At 28.2% G+C, this 21641-nt stretch overlaps 1 protein-coding gene across 1 annotated transcript in view; it reads left to right on the top strand.

Moving 5' to 3' along the window:
* The window catches only part of LOC142327094 (RAB11-binding protein RELCH homolog), a 79438-nt gene extending 69819 nt beyond the window's left edge, over positions 1-9619 (top strand). Inside the window, exons 19-22 of the mRNA XM_075369942.1 lie at positions 5913-6051; positions 6369-6531; positions 8255-8365; positions 9099-9619. Coding sequence (XP_075226057.1) covers positions 5913-6051; positions 6369-6531; positions 8255-8365; positions 9099-9249 — 564 coding nt within the window. The 3' untranslated portion in view covers positions 9250-9619. The remainder of the gene's footprint in view (positions 1-5912; positions 6052-6368; positions 6532-8254; positions 8366-9098) is intronic.
* Positions 9620-21641: the final 12022 nt, after the last annotated feature.

Genomic DNA, 21641 nt, shown 5'->3' with positions numbered 1-21641 from the left:
TTCGTACTTTTGGACAGCTTAAAAAAGTTGGACAAGCACTTGGAAAAGTGTATAGACTTAAAAGCAGATTATTTTGAAAAACAAAAAAAAAATCTACACAAAATAATTTGTTTTTCTATTTTTTTCTAAGGACTTATTGAACGATCCTCGTAGCATAATTACCATTACAATTGTTCTAAACTATTGCCATTGTACCAGTAATTTTAATTTCTTGGAAAATGATATATTAGTAAAATTAATTCTAATGAAGAGTTATTACCCAGCAGTTAAGATCAGTAAACATTACAAAAGTAGACAAAATTAAAAAAAAAAAAAAACATATAGACAAGTAATAATTCATGATCTAAAATTGTTTCTGTTGAGTAAAAAAATTATTATTTTAAGAAATAATATATCATACACAGACAGGTAATGATTTAATTATAATCTGTGAACATTTCCTGTCAAATGAAAAAAGTCATAAAAAATGAATCACCTTCTCTTTGAAATGACCTGATAAATAGTAGGCATATATCAATAGCAAGTATTGTATAAAAAATACATAATAATTATTTTAAATTAAATATAAGTTGACATTAAAGTAATAACTCTCATTGCTTGTGCATAGAGTGCATTTTTGGTTATACTACTTATGATTTCATTGATTTGTGATGTGTTTCATCTAATAAGTTATAAAACTTTATTTTTCCGTCTTGTTTTTATTTTAGTTTCATGTAAATGAATGAAATTTTTAATCCTGGTAAAATATATAAAATTAAATTGGCAATCCTGGGAGATAATCAATAATATGCACAATTTCATGAAAAAAGAAGCAGTTCGATTTGGAAAATTGGGAAAAAATGATTGGCACATTAGTCACAATTCTGAATTGAAATTATGTGCCAGAATATAAGGATAGAGATGTGTGTAAAGTGTCCTGATCATTAGTTCACAGTGTAAGGGAACGTAAAATTAAAATTGAATAAAAAAAATTCATCAAACCTGTCTGGAGGCTTTCTCTCCTTTCATTACACCTAGAAAGTACATGAAATTTGAAAAACCTGTCGTAGACCTAGATCATTTTGACATCGATAGTGAGAAGAACATGTCAATTCACAACATAGTTACTGAGTATTAAAAATTGCTATTATTTCTGAAAAATTCAATAAAATTCTCAGGAAGTGAAATCAGTTTTAGAATGATATTAAAACAATTAGGTTTTTGATGGAAAACAGCTGGAAATTTGTAATTGATAAACACAACATATTTAAACAAATACAATACTTAAACTTGATAAAACAAATTCAGAACTGATAACAGCCAAATTAAGTAACTTAATCAAACATGCATTTTTGTTCTCTTCTTAATCATGAGCCAACAGAGGATGGATTAAAAGCCCAGATTTTAGTAATTTGGAAAGTAGGTCAAAAGGTGGTGTCTGTCATGCCTATAAACTCAGGAAATTATTTAAAATGGGCTGAAGAAAACTTTATAAAGCATTCTTCCAAAGATTTGGTAGTTATAGACACAACTCATTGTATCACCATACATTAAACAAAAAAATTGCCTATGTCCAGTTCAAGAAAACAAGAATTTCAAGTTCAAGAATTTTACCATTCCATTCTCATCCTCTTTGGTGAAACCTCAGCTGTTCAATTTAATTAAGGAAAAAAATAAAAATAAAAGTTTTATTTATTTGACGTTCTTGCAAAGAAAAATTGAGATGGAAAAATTGACAAGTGTTACAATTACTTCTATATCACTCAGATTTCAACCAATTTATAACAGTATGTTTTGAAGTTAAAGGTTACATTGGCAGGCACAGTATATATCAGTTGTGATGTATAAGCTAACAGATAAGCTAAACACTATGAATAAATGGTAATAAAACAGAATCTTTGATAATTTCTTTAGAAGGTGCCAGCAAGAGCAAAAGTGACAATTAAGGAGACTCAGAATTTAGACATTGATTATGACGTTTGCCTTTTGTAGTGGTTTTGTTTATTTTTAATTTTGTAAAATGTTTAATGCTTTATTTTCTAAAGCCTAATTTTAAGTTCAATTAATTAAAATTGTTGTGATTCATTAATGGATAGGCATAACATCAAATCAAAAATAAAAATAAAACGACCTCTTAATGAGGTATTATAAATTTATCTTGTTCTGTTATATAATTTATCCATTTAAAGTAATAGTATGTAATTTTAATTAAAGTGTTGTGTGCGTTATGTTTCAATTAATTTTTATTTTTTAAATTTAAGTTCAATTATAATTAATCTATTAAATTACTTTACTCATAACGTTACTTACCTACATTTACAACTAATACCTACAATTATTTTATAATAAATTTGCAAAATAATATACTGTGTGATTCAAAAAGGACTTCACAATTCTAAAAGCATATAAAAATTTATTTAGATAACTTACAGATGCAGTTGATGTCTCATTTCATAAACAGACACATCGAGTTTTGACTCTTGTAGTTCATTAGTACTGACTTCATCTACCAATGCTGTTAAAAATGGATACACTTACTGGTGCAGAACTTGCTTGCTGTGAATTTTGGTTTCATGATTTTTTACAGCAACTGCAGTAAAACATAATTTTTGTACAGAGTATGGTAGGGAGCCTGCTAGTAGGCATACAATTTACTCTGCACCAAACCTTCGTTGAAGCAGGTTATTTTGTGTACAAAAATCACATGATATCCACACATCTCTGAAGCTGCTGTTGCACAACTCTGAGAAAGCTGCACATAATCCAAAGAAATCTACTTGACATCCATCACATGAGATGCATTTCACTAACAAATGTTTGTATGTATTACATAAATGATTGCACTAGAAGCCGTATAAACTAACTGTGATTCAACACATTACAGATAACGATAAAGTTAAAGTTACTCGGCTGCAGTTTTGTGTGGAAATGATGGATAAAATTGTAAATGACAAAATATTTTTAGACAATGTAATTTTTAGTGATGACTCAATGTTTTACATCAGTGGCAAGGTAAATACCCATAACCGCCAAATAATGGGTAAAAAAAACCCTCGGGGAACTTTACAGCATATTTGTAATAGCCATAAAATCAATTGTTTTTGTGCTCTAAGCAAAGACTGTAGAGCTCATTCTTCTTCCAGAAGGCAACTGTAAATGGTATCGTTTATCTGAACAGGAGTCGGCAACCTGGCGTCCCTGGGTGCCATGGCACCCTCGATGAGATTTATATATGCCTTCACTATATTACACACCTACTAACCCCAATAACTGTGTTGACGTCGTGCGTATATAAGACAATATAACTGCACAATCTCAGTGTCAGTAAATAGCAATCAAGGTCATACACTGACACACTTGCTTCTAGCACATAGGAATATTCTTGCTTCTGATAAATTTGGTAGTATGTTACTGTGTTCTCAGTGCTACGTATTTTGAGTGTTATTATTATTGAATATATTTTATTGTTTACATATTATTAATAATCATCATGCTAGATAGTTGTGCTTTTCACTATGAAATACGTATCGCACTGGTTAAATGGATTTTATAAATAATCCATCATAAATAATTGTAAAAGAAAAAGACTTTATTGTTTTAATGTGGACTGGGAAGAACAATTTTGTTTTATTGACTTTAAAGGCAAATGTATCTGCTTATTGTGTAATAATAGTGTGGCGCCTCCAATAACCTTTCATGCACCTCCAGTAACTTTTGAATTTATTTTGTGCCCTTACTGACAAAAAGGTTGCTGACCTCTGTATCTTAACATGCTTCAAAATTTAATTCCTCAGTTAAACAGTTATGGCCAAAATGGATGCCATTATTATCAGCAAGACAGGGCACACCTCACTACCACGAAGTCCGAGATTTTCTTGATACTTGATTACCAGGTCAGTGGGTTGGTAATGAAGGTCCAGTTGCACAGCTACCTCGCTTCCCACATTTGACCCTACTAGATTTTTTCTTGTGGGCTTTCATTAAAGATTGGGTTTGTGTACCACTTTTGCCTGCTGAGCTTCTTGAGCTGAAACTTCAAATTAATGCAGCAGATGCAGAGATAATGCTCGACTTGTTGGCTGCAGTCTGTGTCTTGATTTCCAGGTCAGTGGGTTGGTCATGAAGGTCCAGTTGCATGGCCACATCGCTCCCCAGATTTGACCCTGCTAGATTTTTTTCTTGTGGGGTTTCATTAAAGATTGGTTTATGTACCACCTTTGTCTGCTGATCTTCTTGAGCTAAGACTTCAAATTAATGCAGCAGATGCAGAGGTAACGCTCAAATTGCTAGTTGCAGTCTGTAATGCAAGCTTACTTCCAAATTAAAAAAAAAAAATTTAATTTGAAAAGCTCATTGTAGAATCAATATAAAATAAAAGCTCAATCACAAATCAATTCAAATTAAGGGGGGAACAACAAAAAAATGTACTAGGGCTATGTAGTCTGATTACATGTATATTATTAAAAATAAAAAAATGAACATTAACAATACAAAAAATATTTTTTTTTAACATTAATTGAACATATTAAGCATATCTAAATTATATGGAATCATATATTTTGAATCATGTATATGGAGTCATAGAAAACACCTTTCCACAATACTCGTCTGTCATATTTAAAAAAATAAAATAATTAACAATACAATAAAATAATTTTTTTAACATTAGTTAAACATATTATTTATATCAAAAATAAATGGAATCATAGAAAACACATTTCCACACTACTCGTCTGTATATTTAAAAAAAATATCTTATCATTAATTTTTCTCTTCATTATACATAAGGATACTTTCCTGTACATATAAAAATAATGATGACCTCGCATCGAATACACCTATTTACCCAGTCTCACTGTCCTGTCATATTGAACAAAGAACACCACCATCACTTCCGTGCGATCTAACTTAAAACATGTCTCCACTCCATGACTGCTACATTCACACTAGCCCCGAAACAAAGAATGTCAGTCTGGCTTCCCCCACCAGACGCCCGTTCGTATTTATGCACATACACACTTTTTTCTGAGAATGTATATGCTCTAACCAGCCCACGATGACATCACCGTCTGGCTATCCAGACCATGTCAGACACCAAAAAACAAAGTTATGTAATACAATTTCTTATCAAACTAATTACTTTTATTTAACTATTAAAATAATATAATACTATCTTGCCTATTTTCTGTTTTTAATATCAGCTAAGCCAAATGAATATTAACTACTTTTTAAAATATTGAAACTTTTATCTTTATGACATAATATATATTGTTCGTAAACCAAAAAAATTTAGAATGGTTAAAATCGACTTCAAGTGGAATGTATGTTGCATTACAAATGGAAGCCATAGTGAACCAAAGTGAATGTTGGGTGACAAACTTTGTGTTTTTCTATGAAATGAGACCTCAACTGAATCTGTAAGTTATCTCAATAAATTTTTATATGCTTTTATAGTTGTGAAGTCCTTTTTGTATCACCTGTTATAGTTACTGCAATGATTGATGGAATCATATATTATGTTAAAAGGATGGTAGAATGTCAGCTGGAGCAAATTCTTTTGGCTCATTATAAGCTTTAATTTTTCAGTTTTTTTAGTGACTCCTATGCTGAAAACTATTCTCCATTGAAATGAACTATTATATTAAGTACTGTTAAATGATTTGGTTGAAATTAACAATGAAAAAATCTGTATGAGGGCTGTTTTTATTCAACCTCCGATGGGCTATAAAAAAATGACACTTAATAAAAATAGACAAGTCAGGTCAGTAGTCTATTACTGGTAAGATTATCTTGGATCTTAAATCAGAGCGACTGAAAGTCCACTTATAAAATTTAGATTACTTACTGTAAGTATTTAAAACAAAAGTAAAATCGGTTTTTACTGCCACCAGATAAAACTAATTTCATTTTTATATCATGTTTGTTTTATTCAGGTTTTGGATAAAACATATTTCCAGTTACAAAGCTTTCTAAGTGATCCTGTTGCAAGAGATAATCATCCTACACTTCTTCAGCTTGTAGTTACTCTTGGTCGTATTGTCACATCTTGTGATTCTTGGTTCCGTGAAGAAGGTAATTAGTATACATTTAAAAAAAAAAATTGACTAAAAAAAAGCTGTAAATTGACACTCCATTCCATGTTACCTAATTTCAGTGATGTGTAGGAACTGAATTATTAAACATGACTCCTACTATTGCAAAATTTTCTTATTTCATATATTTTTGTTTTTAAGTTCTTACTCTTTGGGATATAATTATTAAGATTATTTTATGTTTTTGTAATTGTCCAATATGTAAATTTTTTACTGTTATATAAGCAATTATTTTTAGTTTTTTCTTTACCCCTTATCTTGTAAAATAAGTCTAAATAATTAATAATAATTTTTCAGTTGTAGTACCACAACTAGCAGCTACAGCAGCTTATACAATGCAGTTGACTAGTCAAACAAGAAAATCAGATCTTGCAGCAGCATTAGTAGAAGCGTTTTCTGCCTCTGTGTATTGCTCACTCTCCAAGAATACTATCACAACTGTGTTGTTACCTGGTTTACGGTAATTAATTCTAATTTATTATTTTTTCTGCTACTAATAAGAAGTCTTTGAAAATTTTATTTTAATCCATTATAAAATAATAATTTTTCTCTCGCATTCTTATAATTTTTTGATGGAAGTGGTTGCTATTACAAGAGGTGTACTTATAGTAATTCTCATTCTAAAATTATGATGTAACAAATTATAGTTTTTAAATAATGTTTTTACTTCAACATACCTTACTCATCATATTTATCTGTGTACATACCATACAGAACTCTTCATCACTTGTGAAATGTAACCCTTCTAGCAATTCTTAAGTTTTATGAAAAGAAGAAACTCATCAGGAGCCAATTCCAACTTATAATGTCAATGTCTAAAACAATCTTGCTGGTATGTACCAGCAACAGTTGTGAAAATCATTTATTTGGTCAAATGTTGATTGGTGGAACTTTCTTTTTGTTTTCATTTAAATTCACTTGTTAAGGGGGTGTCCTTTTATAATTACATTTTATACATTTATATCTAGTCTATGTATTATTATACTCTGACAGCAATTGAGCATATTTGTGTCATTTTGATTATAAATTTAAACATTGTGTTTTATAGATGTGCTATATTTTGTCTAAATTTTGTTAAAGATTTTTGTTGCCTGAAACAGTTTGACATTGTTGCTTGTCTTTCTGTGATTATTTACCTTAAAATGAAATTTTCTATTTCATTATCTCACCTACTACTAATTTTTATGACTAATGTTTTTTTTAAAAGAAGAGTAATATACTAAATATTAAATTTTGATTATATTGAGATGGAAGTTATTTTAATTCTAAATATTAATAAAATTTGAAGTCAGTGGAGTCTGTAAGTAACGGTTCATGTTTCAAAATGTTGTTTCCATTGAAACATTCATTGTATTTTAATTAATTTAGTTTTTGTATTGTCAGAATGCCTAAAGATGTCTTGCATTTTGAAAGAAAGTTGGTTATTGTTTTAAATGATCTATTATGAATTCTGCTGTAGATTTTACTTTCTTCAGGAACTCATCACATCTTTTTTTTGATTGGCTGAGTTAAGTGAAGTACTGTTTTAACTCTACCCTTACCATTTCATCTGTTTGTTTAAGATATAGTTTTGGCCAAATATATGTCCGAATTTTAATAAAATGTTGCAGTAACATTTTTTACTATTACATCAAGTGATATATATGTGTAGCAGTTTTTTAATTTAAATTCCAGTCTATCTATCTGAGAATTTTTCTCCCTCTGGAACAACTTTTCATTTGGACAATTTTCTAAAAGTTGTTTAAGAGAGAAAAATGACAGTTTATGACCAAGTTTAAGATAAATCAAGCTATATTAACTTTATTTATCTTATCTTATAGTAACTGATTTAGTAATCAGTTAATGGTTTGATACTTCTGGAAACTGGGTTTACAATGTTGCTAATGTGGTAAGATTATTTTTGGCTCTAGCTAAATTTAATTTTTGCTTTATAATTATTTTAATTTTTGCTTTATAATTAGATTTTATTATAGACTTGAGTTTTTTAAAATTTCTATGTGAAATTATCAAGGTTTACAATCAAAGAACTACTAGTCATACTGTGTTTTATGAAATATGATAAGTGCATGTTGTAATAAGTTATTTGTAGAAGTAATGAATGTAAGACCCCCATTCAATTTCCTCTACTTTTTTATATCTTAATGTTTTATATGTAGTTATGTTAAAATTGGTTTATTGTATAGGTACCTCGAATCGGTCTGTAGTCAGTCATTAGTTCAGTACCATGATACTGTTATTACTATGATTCAAGAAGCTGAATCAAGGAGTGAAACGCCTTCAAAATCACTAGAAAGGTAATTGCAAAAATTTCTCTGATTTATTGTCAACTTTTATCAAAGTATTTCATTATTTATTCATAAGTTACTTTTGTTATATTTCATAAAAATTATTGTTATAAGATTGCTGTCTCTTTATATATATTTTAATAAATTATACTTGGGATGATAAAAGCATGTAAAACAGTTCATTAACATTTTTTTATTTGGTTGGTAAGCTTAGTTTTTTAATAAATTAATTTGGAGTAATCTTATAATGTTAAATATTTTTAAATATATTTATTAAATGTGTAAGTTTTGTGAGTTATTAGTTTTTGTAGTACTAGCTAATTTTTTATATGTATATATATGAATTATTATATATGTTATGAACTGTATATGTTTTATATTATGAATTATATATTGTAAAATTTGATTTCACAAGCAAACAAAGAACAAATGTTAATTTAAACGCAGTTGTTAAAGTATAATATTTATGTTAAAACTGGCTTGTGGCCCTTTTAGATGTATTATGTTGCTGGTTAAATATATAAAAAATTAGTTGAATTGAGAAAAATCCACATAAACACTATTGCAACTGATTGGCCGAAGACAATAAATGATTATTTCTGTTAATTGCTGATTATAGTAATTATAAAGGTTACTTACCGAAATCTTCACACCAACCATGCAATAACATTTAGTTTGGTTAATGAAAACTTAATTATTCTTTGTCTACAGATTAAGATTTAATACTTTCTGTTCATTTCAGATCCAGTAGCAATATGACCTTATCACAAGCAACAAGTAATGTTGGACAAGGTGTAGAAGATATGAAACAAAAAGTAACAAAGATTTTTCAGACACCATTATCAAGGCCCACTAATCTTCCGAATTTACAAAGTATTTTTAGAAAGAAGTAATAAGTTTTAAAAATGTTTTACCTTCCACAATGTGTTAACGTATTTTTAATTTTAGTATTTGTTGCATTATATTATTCATATATATCTGTTTCATTGTATGCTTATTTTATTTTATTTAGAATTATGTTTATGTGTATTATATTAGTCTAATCTTATTGAATGCTCGTAACTTATATAAAATATCATTGTCATGAAATTTCCAATATTGTTGGGTCAGTATCCAGTTATTAAATAATTTATATTTAAATTTAGCACTATTATAATAGTAAAGCATAATAATGATTTTATTGTTTATTCATAATATTTATTTAATGATAAGTTGATATTAAACAGGCAGTGGTTATTTTGAAATATATGGTAATTTAAATTAGTAATTTTTTTCAATTAATTATGTCTCTTGCAGATACAAGTGCAGTAGTGCAGTTGTTCTATGAAGTAGAATTAAATTTTACATTTCTATTAACTGTTTGAGAAAGTGTAGACATAAATTAAAATTTATCACAGACTAAAATTCACTTAGCCTTTTATTTAAAGTTATGTATCAATTATACAACTAAAATTCATTGGTTAAATGAATTTGCATAGATAATAAATATTTTTTTCAAAATGTAACATGGAATACTGCTTATATGTATACTTATTCTTGATGTAAGCTGAAGGTTGTGAATTATTCAAAAAGTGTTCTGTATTATGAATATGTTAGAAAATTTGAAATTCATCTGTTTCTTTCTTTTTCTGTTGACATTCATCGGGTCAAGTAATCTTTTTGCTGTAATGGTTTTCACTCACACATGTATATATTTGTATTAATATTGAAGGCAGCTGAAGTTTGTAAATTTCTCAAAAGATGTTATGAATTACGAATGGGTTAGTAAATTTGAAATTTTCATATCTTCTTAAACAGCTGTATTGGTTGATCTTGTTTGAGGTTTGTTTGTGGCCTAAATTGAATGAAAAGTTGAATAGCTTTTCTCCTGAGTAGTACACTAATGTTTTATATTGTTTTATTGTTGTTTTAACTATTATTGAACTACTGATCCCATCACTGCATCAGTATGATTTTATTTATTTATTTATTCAATCAGAAAGACTTATATAATGCTAATATAAAATATAAATCCCTGAAGAAGTGAATTTTGTTACCTGAATGCAGGTCTGGTGCTTAAAATTTAAGCTTAAGAATATAAAAATTTACAAAGTTGTTATTATTCAAAGGTAGGATACATATTCTGTTGCCTTCTATACATTAGATTTAATCTAGTTTTTTGATTTCATTTTTTAAAAAATATTTGCAGTAACAAATGTTTTTAGATTATTCAGTAATTCATTGAAAGTTTTGATGGCCATATTATATAATTACTTTTATTGCTAGCCTCTTTCTTATTTCTAGCTAATATTAGACTTTAATTTCCCATTATACTGTTTGATATGAGGAATTAATTGGTTTTTGAGGCTAGGGTAATGATATCTTAGTGCTTCAAAAGTAAACAATTGTTCCAAATTCATTGGATTATTGTTTTCACTTACCATTTTTAATAATCATATTTGTAATGTTGTAACAGAACCTGATTGTTTTTATATACACCTTCCCAAGCTATTATTCCACAATTTATAATATTACGGAAGAAAGCATAGTTTAAGACAAGTAATGAAATACAGTGAGCTTGGAAAATCACTGTGCAGTACGCTTTAGAATTATGTGGTGCATTTTGTTCTCTTGGGGTTAGATCAGTTGCCCTGTGGGTTCATAGAACGTTGCTCGTTAATAAACCAAGGATATCATCCGTATCATTTCTGTTTGGCATAAATTTAGAAATTTTATAAAAGATGTAAGCTAAATGTCTAGTTTTTTTTTAATAATTCATTGTAACTCAATTCTCTTTAGTATGTTTCCTTTAATTCTTACATATATTTTGAGTTGGTGTACTATCACAGTAGTTAATGAAAATCGTTTAGAAGATACCCACTCATAGTTTCTGGCGCTTCGTTTTAGGTAACACCTGTGGATATAATTGGTGTATCATCAGCACAAGATGTAATTGCTTCAATGGGGATTTCTTTTAAGAGATCATTGATGTGAAACACAAGCGGTAGCGGTCCCAAAATAATTTTTTGTGGGACTCTAGTATGTATTATGACGTCTTTCATTATCATTAATTTTGACTTTTTGATGCCAAGATAGCTTGTAAGTAAATCCATAGCCTGTTTTCTAATCCCTATATAGTATAGTTTTCCAAATAAATTTGATAATTGACTGTGTCAAAAGCTTTCGCCAAATCCAAAAAAATTGTCAATAATGGTTTAATTTGGTCCAAATTGCCGTGTATAGTATTTTAGTATTTGTTATGTAATTTAAAACAAATTTAGTTTCCATTTTCCTTATAAAGCTAAACTGATGTTCTGATATTATATTACTCTTTCTACAAAATTAAAAATTAATTTTTATATTATTTTTTTAAGTAGTTTAAATATTTGATATTAAGGAATTAGAATAGTTAGAAATGCATTTTTTCTGGATTTGTAAATAGGAACCACTTCAGTTTTTTTTTAGTGCATTTGGCCAAAATGCTTGCTCAGTAAGTAGATTAATTATATATGTATTATAATTACATAGCTCAGCAGTATGGATACAAAATATTTTAATTGGTTTGGCGTTTATCTTATCTATTCCTCCATTTTTCAATTTCATTAAATTAATAATATTTGTTACTTCATAAAATAATACAATACTTTATAAACACTGAACTTTTAGTTCATTCATGGCTGTGTTAATTTAGTATCTTCAGTTTAACGATTTTTTAATTTAAGTTTTTGCCCAATTTCACAAACATTCATATTGTGTTAGCTATTTATTTGATTATTAATCTTACTCTGATTTACATTGGTTTAATTAATAGTAATGATTTGTTTTTACTAACTTTTGAGTTTTTAATCTCCCATAGTCATTTTGAATTGTTACAATTATTCTGGATTAAATATTTTTTATATTTGATTTTCCCATCTAAGATGACCAAAATGTTGGCATATGTTTTTGTATTGAAGTTTTAGTTTATCATTGTCTGATTACATTTTACACAGAGTATATAAATACTCTTTCATTTTAAATGATTTTAAAATAACATTTGCAATCCATTTTTAGGTTTATTCTTGCCTTTTATTTTAGTTTTTGCTAATTCTACGCAATGATTTATTTCATCAATCAAGGATTAGCTATATTGAGATCCTGCATTAGCATGATTGAATTCCAGTTTCCTGTAAGTAATATTTCCTAGTTCAATATTATTGATGCTTCACTATTTTTAGTCTTATCAATATCAATAAATAAATGATAATGGTCTGTAAAGGAATATTTAATTTTTACGTTTTTGTTCTTATATAGTTTGTTTTAATAAAGGTATTGTGATTGCAAGATCCATTACGACTGCTATCAGAATTTCTAGTTACAGTTTGAAATCCTGGAGTATATCCATTTTTCTACAAAGTTAAGAAATTCTTTACTATTTTATCTAATTCAAGAGGTCTATATTAAAATCACCTATTTCTAAGTGATTTTTTATTATTTCTTTTCTATCCAAGAATTTATTTATATTAAGTATAAGTTCAGTTTTACCTATATTGTGGGATCTCTGTTTAGTAGAAATCTGAATACCACTACCACCATTTATTTCTATGCAAGAATTAAGTATTCTAATCTGACCAGATTCAACAATTTCTGTGTTTTCATTTCAATTACATTCTCACTCATATAATTAACTGTCATCAGATTTGTATATTCTACTGTTACTATAGCAGATATTTATAGGCAGGTAGATTAATATATACCTACATTGTCAACTTTTTCAGTTAAATTTTTCAATTATGGCACCATTGGTATATAAAATTAGTTAAAATAAGTATATTAGGTATAATTAATTGTTGGTAAGGGTAATTTTTATTTTTATATTATAACCTATGTTGTTATAGGAACCAAGTCTCTGTATGTACAGTCACAAATGGTTTGATCGTTAAACTCTCAATAAATAAATATCTTGAAAAAGTTAGCATTTAAGCTTCTAATATTTACATTTAATATTAACTCTTTCATGCTGTTAATGGCTTTATTGAGAGTTTCATATTGAATTGATTCTTTTTGAATAATTTCCAAGAAATCAAAATCTTGTACCATATTACTCATTATTATTCCTTGTTATCCTTCCTCCTGAAGACTGAGTTTGGGTACTTGGTGCTCCTTTGCTTGTTCTGCCTTGTAATATGCCCAGGAATCCAAGTTGTTTTGGAGTGTGCGGTTGAATATTTAATATTTTGCCTCGTATATTAATTAATTATATCTTATTATATTATATTTTATCTTATACTTCTACTTTATCTTAAACATTTTTATTTGTACATTTTAATAAGACTAGCGTCTATTTTGTAATTCCTTTCTTTTTTTGTAATTTCTTTTCCAACTTGTTGATTACTTGAAGATATATCTTCATTTTCTTATACTTACTTTTAGGTTTGATTGTGAGGTTAGGTATGTACTTGTTAGTATCAGTTGTTTTTTAATCCAAAGTTGTGGCATAATTATCCTTTTTGTTACTGTTTTCTTGTTTTATTTTTCCAATATTTCTTTTTGGAGCAGATTTTTATCTCTTAATTGTTGATTGAGCTCTCTCAGAAGCAGTGTTTCTGATTTTGAGTGCTTTATTATCACCCACTTCATCACCAAGCAATGTCTTATTATGGTGTGATATGTTATTAATATCACTCACATTTGAAGTGAGTTGTAATTTTTCTTGGACATTATGTTGTAGTTACTTATTTATCACTGTAAGAATTTTTTTAGCATTTTCATCCAACATATATATATTTGGAATTTATATTAGGTCAGTATCATCATATTTATGGCAGATTATCAAAAGTTTTGTTGTATATAATATCACTTTTTCTTTTAATGTTTGAATCATGGTATGTACTGTCATGTATACACAAACTGATATTGGTACTTTCAAATTAGGGTGGCATTTATATAATTTCTCACTATTGTCTGGCTGCTGACCTGTGATGGCCGGCTTCATTACCTATTTTTAATTTAATTCTTGTTTCTTTAATTTAATATTTTTAATTTGCTTGCAATTGCTTTTAATTTTCCCCTTTATATTAACCATCCACTATACATTTATCAGTTTATTTTTACATACATTAATAATTTTAAAAATGTTCATTCTAAACTTTATCTAAAATTATTAAATAACCAAAAAACAATAACACAGACAACTTAAAGAATGGGTGCGGTCAAGCAGTGTAGCTACATAAAAATAAAAAAAAATTTCCTGTGTTCAGCTTAATTTGCACATTACTGTATGTATATCAGCTGTTGTAAAAATGGATTAAATACTAAACGACTAATTTTCAGGACTGATTTGCTTATGTTATGAGTGTGTAAAAGTACTTATGTTTAAAATTTAGCACGTGATCATTGGGGATAACAATAAAATCTTGGGCAAATATTGTCAACTATGGGGTACTGAGGATGTATGAGTAGTAAAATTTAACATTTGTTTTAATTATAAATTTTATAAAAATAAAGATCGCTGCACAAATATACATTAAGTGAATTATTACAATACCACTATAAAACCTACTTTCTGGTTACATTACATCAATACTGTATCTATAATTGGTAGAGGTCTGACACACTCCCACTTTGGATTGTGAAGCAGTTTAATTTAACAAAGACTTCATTTAAAATTTATTTTTGTAGTTGTCTCAAACAAAGTCATTATTTTGCTAAATCAAGATAATTAAAATTAATTAAAACTTAAAATTAACAAAACAATATTCAATGAAATGAACTAATAAGAATCAATTGAACAATCTTTATTAAATTAACTAGATTTATCTTGAAACTCACTCTGATTTATCAGGACTCTGTTCATTAGCCCCTTCTGGAACATCTTCAGCAACTGAAGTAACTTCAAGTAGGCAAATTCTTTGAACAGGGTGCCGTAGTTGTCCTATATTGTCTACAGTCAAACCAAATGTATTTCGCCTATCAGGAACTAGTAATTTCATTTTAGCTTCTGGTCAGTCAAATCTCTTGCCTTCTTCTTCAATAAGCACAACATCTAACTCTTCTAAAATATCTGAAAACAACCAAGATTCAATGCTGGCAGCTAACAATTCCAGTCTGAGAATTGCTGTCTTCTTTATGGGCACTACACAAGACCTTTCTTGAGAAAGGTGAATTTGCATGCCTGGGAACTCACATCGCATAAAAATAATAATAGTATAAATTTGCTGACCGGCATCGCAAAATATTTGCACTGACTTGTTGGTGCTCCCCTCTGTGAATCCAGCCAGTGTGGAATTTCAGTTTTACTTAAAATTTCATTTATAATGAACATTGCCCTTTCTCCTTCACAGGTGCATCAGAAACTGGCATAAGGGTGGTTGAGCTTTCTTTCTTAATAACAGGCCTGTACAGTAAATAATGTCTTCTATCCCAGCCACTGAATGGAACTTCTTCAACTATTCCTTCCTGCATACAATTTAAAAAATACTTGTTCATATTTTTTCTTCAGTTGTAAAATTTTGAAATTTCTTTGATGTATTTTCCAATCTTCGTCATCCATTGTGAAATTATTTAACAGTTAGGGTTCTCATTCAGCCACAGTAAACTAACCTCATATCTTTCTTCATCTGATATTTTTACTGTACCTGGAAATTGATGTATGACTAATTGCCATTCTGTAGACAGTGTAGGATCTTCTATTCCAATGTTATCTAATTACCATGGGTCAGAAACATGAGATTTACAGCATAGTAAATTGATATTGACCAAACCTCCAGATATAACATTGCCGACTTTTCCCATCACCATTCTTCCTGATGTGGTTTCCAAAGCAATCAAACTGTTTTTGAGAATTCTCTCCTGTTACAATCTTTCCAGCAATGTCAGCCCCTTTATTAATGTCTACACCCTCGATTGCATAAATAAACAAATATTCATCAAACAAATAGTAAATTGCATAAATAATCATTGATTAAACTACAGATTCTCATCCTGTGTAATAGATGGAGTCTGTTTGTACTCCTTCAAATAGAAGATATACTATCTGCTTTTAATATACAGGTTCATATTTAATTTTGTTATTAATGTTTTACTATGTACAAATGTTGCGAATCCGTATCTATCAAGGCTCTTACCATATTATTCACATTCCTCTTGAAGTGTTTGTATTAATACCATACTAAAATTTGTATTAAATAAACTAAAATCATTTTTCTCATCTTTACTTACCCTTCCATCTGGACACTCAAGCAGTACATGTTTTTCTTTACACATAATGCTACTTAAAATTGTTCGACAATGAGTATAACTTTCCTTTCTTTAAACAGGAAAACAACTACCCGTGTCTTGTTATTTCCCTTGTCTTTTACTATAGTTTGCAATTCCTGTAAACTCTTATTTCAGACCTTAAAACAATCAGCTGTATGCTGTAAACCTTCACGAAAAATATAGGTTTTTTTTTTGTTTTTCTTCATTTTAACTAATCCTGTAACAGTAACAATTTTTTTATTAACAGTTTTCTTTTCCTTATTTTTTTAACTGCATTCAACTCTTCATAAGCTCTAGTTACAAACTGTATCTTGAGCTAGCCTCATGATCTTCGCTTTTTACTTTTTGTTATAAAAAATTCATTAAATTTTTAGAATTAAATTATCATCCATCTCATCCATTACCTTCTAATGTTATTCTAGCTTAAGTCATTCCTTAATACACTGTGAAAGAGGAGACTACTAAGGGAAATAGTATGCATAGATATTTTTCCCAAGTAACATTTAGGAACTCCAATGACCTTATTTGTATGGTCCGTTTATCATAAAGACTTTTTAATGGCGTTACTTTATTTTCAGACATTATGTCAGTACTAATTTTAAGAATTTTTCGACATGTAGAACAATTAGTGCCTTCCCTGCCAAATCTAGCCTTTAATTGATAGATTACTTTTAGATAATTTGTTGCTGCAGCAGGAAAACTATCTTAACTCTTGAGCAGGACTTTGCTTGCCTTAAATATTGAAATTTATCTTCTTTATCAAGGCTTTTGTCTTCATGAATTTTACGATTTGTGACTAGAAAGAAATCCATTTCTTTGTCTCCATAAAACTTTTTTATTTCTATTCTTTATTTTAATTATAAATTTAATTAAAAACAAAGATCGCTACACTGATGTACAATAAGCACATTGAGAAAGTTTAAAAAATACCACTGAAAATACTTACTTTTTTACATCAATACTGTATCTATAATCAATAATGGTTTGACACACTGTATTTGGACTTTGTATGTATCTAGTTTTGGTAGAAAAGTCTGTGACACTTAATATTTTAACAACTGTCAGAACTGTAAATTCCAATTGAGAATCCTCCTAATGTCAAGTTACATTTGTGATATAACTTGTCAAATGTATGATGTATTTGTCAAATTTATGATGTTAATGAAGTGAGGAATATGTGAGATAATGGTGCAGTAAGTTTACAAATGGCCAGACCAATTTTCACAAGGAACTAGGAAATGATTGGTTTCTGAATAATAAACTGATAAGAAGATTGGGCAACCTGGTTCAAAATAAATGGTATTTTACCATTATCCTTTCTAATACATCTCATCAGATTTTTTACTTATTTCATGAAATTATCATAGTAAGAGTAAGTTTTGTGTGTGTTTCTAAACCTCTTTCATAACAATAAAAATATAATGGTTGGGCCATTACCATTTCTTGAGTATCAAAACATTGAAGATGATCTGTTCAGGGTTAAGCATTTGTTACAGACAGTAGTAAGACTTTGGTTTCATTTGTAAATATACAGACAAAAAATTAATCAATGGACTGACTCATTGGGTCCATAATTATTGTCAACAAAACAAATTCCCTGAACTATGACAACTGTTGTTTGGATTAAAAGTCTTTTTGATTGTGTTAAAGGAATGTGGCGCTGCAGTCAATCTAGAAGTATGTTGTAAGACATTAAAAAAGCTAAGGGTTATTAGAAGCAAATATCATGGTATATTGAACTCTGGTATTTTTTTTTAAGTCAATGCTTGATCTCCAAACTGCCATGCATTTACAAACTTTGTTGAGACAATTCAAGTGGAAAATCTGTCATTTATCCTTCTTACCACTTAGAATCAGGACCAGATGTGTAATGTCTCTTATGAACATAATGAAATGACTTGCATTTTATTGCTTTGATAATGATCAGAAACTTATGAAACATTATGAAGAATGCCTCAGTTTGGTTGGGGACTAATGCAAAAAAAGTTGGCAAATGACAAGTTTTTTAAGTGCAGTAGAATTATTTTAATAAATTTAATTTCTTTCAAGATTATATAACTATTTACAAAAATGTTATTTTTTACATGAAGCACTTTTAAGCAACTAATAACTATAGCAAAAATTTCATTATTAATTTTAGAATGGAATATGTCCGTAAGAACATAAGTTTTTATTTTTTTTAAATAGAGAACTATAGTTTTTAAACAGGTAGAGAAATATATATTAGTATTAATAAATGTTTTGGTAGTTCCTGGAAGACATAAACTACATTCCATATAATGTGTTGATTCTACTATACCAGAAACATCTCAGGATGGAGCATCCTGGAAATCAATGGCTATAGAATAAAATAAAATTTTAGCACCCAAATCCTTTTTTTTCATTGGTTCCTATACGTCACCAAAGTTGGACAACATTTGATAGAGTTTTATTGTATGCTGTTGTCATTTATTAGTGGATAATGAATATTAGATTAAACCAAAAAAAATTATTTTAAGGAATACATATTTTTAACATAAAATTGTGTTAAACCTACACCATGTTTGAAAAAGGTAGTAAAAAATAATAGACCAGTGAATTACTTACACTAAACAAAATCTTATTAATTAATTTTCAAACTGTTAGGTAAGAAAAGTTTTTAAAGTCATATTCCACATAAATATGATGAACATACATAATCAGAATTTGAACTGGTCTTTATTGATCACAGAATGATTAATCCATTTATGCGGTAAACTATACCAGGTATAACTATTATCAGGTATAATACATACCTGAAACTTGATAGTTACCAGTTTTAGGGTTAAGTAAGGCTGGATTTTTATATATTGATTTTGCTTTTTCAGCAAAATCAATATTATTTTGAGTTTACAGATAAGCAAATTTTAAAAATACATTTTGATTGATATTTAATTTAAGAGTGAGATTTTTATTTAATTCAGAATTCTCAATTATGTTTAACATAAAATAGCGCCTTATTGTCTTATCAAAGCATAATGTAAGTTTTATCAAAGCATAATGTAAGTATTCTAGTTATCACTTGAGTATTAAAAGAAATTGACATAATGATTTTTGTAACTAGTTACAGCGTTCAATTAGAAATCGATCTAGATTTTTAAAATAATTTAGTGAGTAATTGTGTAATATTGTATATAATAGAATATATATGTATTGTTGTTTTACCTTTCTTAAAATATCTTTAATGTTATTTTATTAATGGTAAATATTTTAATTATTTGTTGAGATATAAATCAGTATTTATTTATGTGCAAGTTACTTATTATGTTACTATGACTGAATTGTTTATGCACAGTGTAAAGTATTACACAATAAAGTATTATTTATGTTATTGTATCAGTGGTTATAAAATTTGCCATTTTTATTATTTCTTTAAGTTTTATGTATGGGTTGTTATCTGAATGTCAGAGAAAGGATCAGAGAGTCCGTTATTATATATATTATACATTTTATTTATTCTAGACACTTCCTGTTGAAAATAGTAATTTGTTTTAAAAAATATATATTTTTTTACAGTTTAGAAAAACTGTAAATAACAAAATGAGGATGTCGTTGCATAGTCCAGTTCAGTTATCTATAACAGGTATAATTTATGTCCTTGATATTTTTTTTTAGCATACTTGCATAGTTTTTGAATTCATTTGCTTGGCCTTTCATTTTACAAGAGTTCACGTATCTATAGGGAGTTTTATATTAAAAACACTTTGAATCAGTGAAAATATATTATCAGTGGGATTTTTGTTTGAATTTTTTTTTTTAGTATCAGTCGTGTGTATTTGTATGAATAATGGAATTAAAAAACACCATAAAGTTAGAATAAAGACAAATTTTGAGCCTGTTACAAAAAAACCATAAAAATTGGCAATGATTTTTTTTATTAAATAAAATAATGAAGGTTGCCTTGATGAAGGCAAAGTTTACTTTTGCATTTGATTATACAGCTAATTAGTACCTGATTGTTGTATGCTTTTTTTATTTAAAGAAAGTAAATGTCAGATTGAGCTAGTTGTTCATTAATAAATAATTTCGCATTTTTGTATTCTTGATATGATGACCTTTTCATTGAAAAAATACTTCTTATTCTCGCATATAGGTAGATGAATTCTGTGTTTTTGAAATAGTTAAAAATCACTTGAGTTTTGTGTTTTATGAGAGTTGATTAAAAGGATTGTTGCATTTTCATTTATTTGAAAAAATATACCTTTATTCATATATGCTTACATTCTTCTTTTCAAAACAATGTAATCATAAAATCCAATATTGTACCGACTTTTATCCAGTCTTTAAAACATTTCTGTAGTGTACTTTTCCATTACTTCTTATACTTTGCTGTGCAATTTTGAAAAGAAAAAAAGATGTGGGACTATGTTAGGTGAATTTGGTATTGTGATATTATCTTTAATTTTTTCATCAATTTCTGAACAAACATATGTGAATGGTACATTTTCATGGTGCAATTTCCACAGATTAGTTTTTCATATTCTGGCTGGTTTTTTGGAGATTCTTTTTTGCAAACACTGTTAAATGCCCCAATAATATTATTGATTGATTTCATTTTTTTATTGACTCATGGTAAAAATTCATGGAAAGCTCATCCATAATCAAAGAAAACAATGGAAAGAACTAGTTATTCTACATTGTCTAGGAATCTGTTGAGAAAATAGTTTCAGAAGTTGGAGTATCAGTGAGAAATTATAACAGGAGTTCAGTTATAATTATGATTTCTATCAAATGATTATCACAAGCATATTGATTTAAAAATATTTAACCTTACACAGTGTAACATCTCTGTAGAAACCATCAAATTCTTCTACCCTGCCACCAGCTTATACTTTGCTTATTCTATGCTTGAAATTGATAGAAGGAAAGTAACACAAAATCACCAATGACATCATGGTTCATATCACAAAGGAAGTAGAAGAAGGTTTCTAAAATTAGTTTTAGAAATGTCTCCAAAAAAATCTGAACATTATCAAAAGCATATAGCTGCTGAAGGAAATACAATGTAAAACTTATTAATGTATAAAACTTTTTTAATTTCAGAGCTATC

This window comes from Lycorma delicatula, chromosome 6 (genome assembly GCF_047948215.1).
Source record: "Lycorma delicatula isolate Av1 chromosome 6, ASM4794821v1, whole genome shotgun sequence".
In the NCBI taxonomy this organism is placed as follows: domain Eukaryota; kingdom Metazoa; phylum Arthropoda; class Insecta; order Hemiptera; family Fulgoridae; genus Lycorma; species Lycorma delicatula.
The sequence above is the reverse complement of the archived record's forward strand: the minus strand, read 5'-3'. Positions and strand labels throughout refer to the sequence as shown.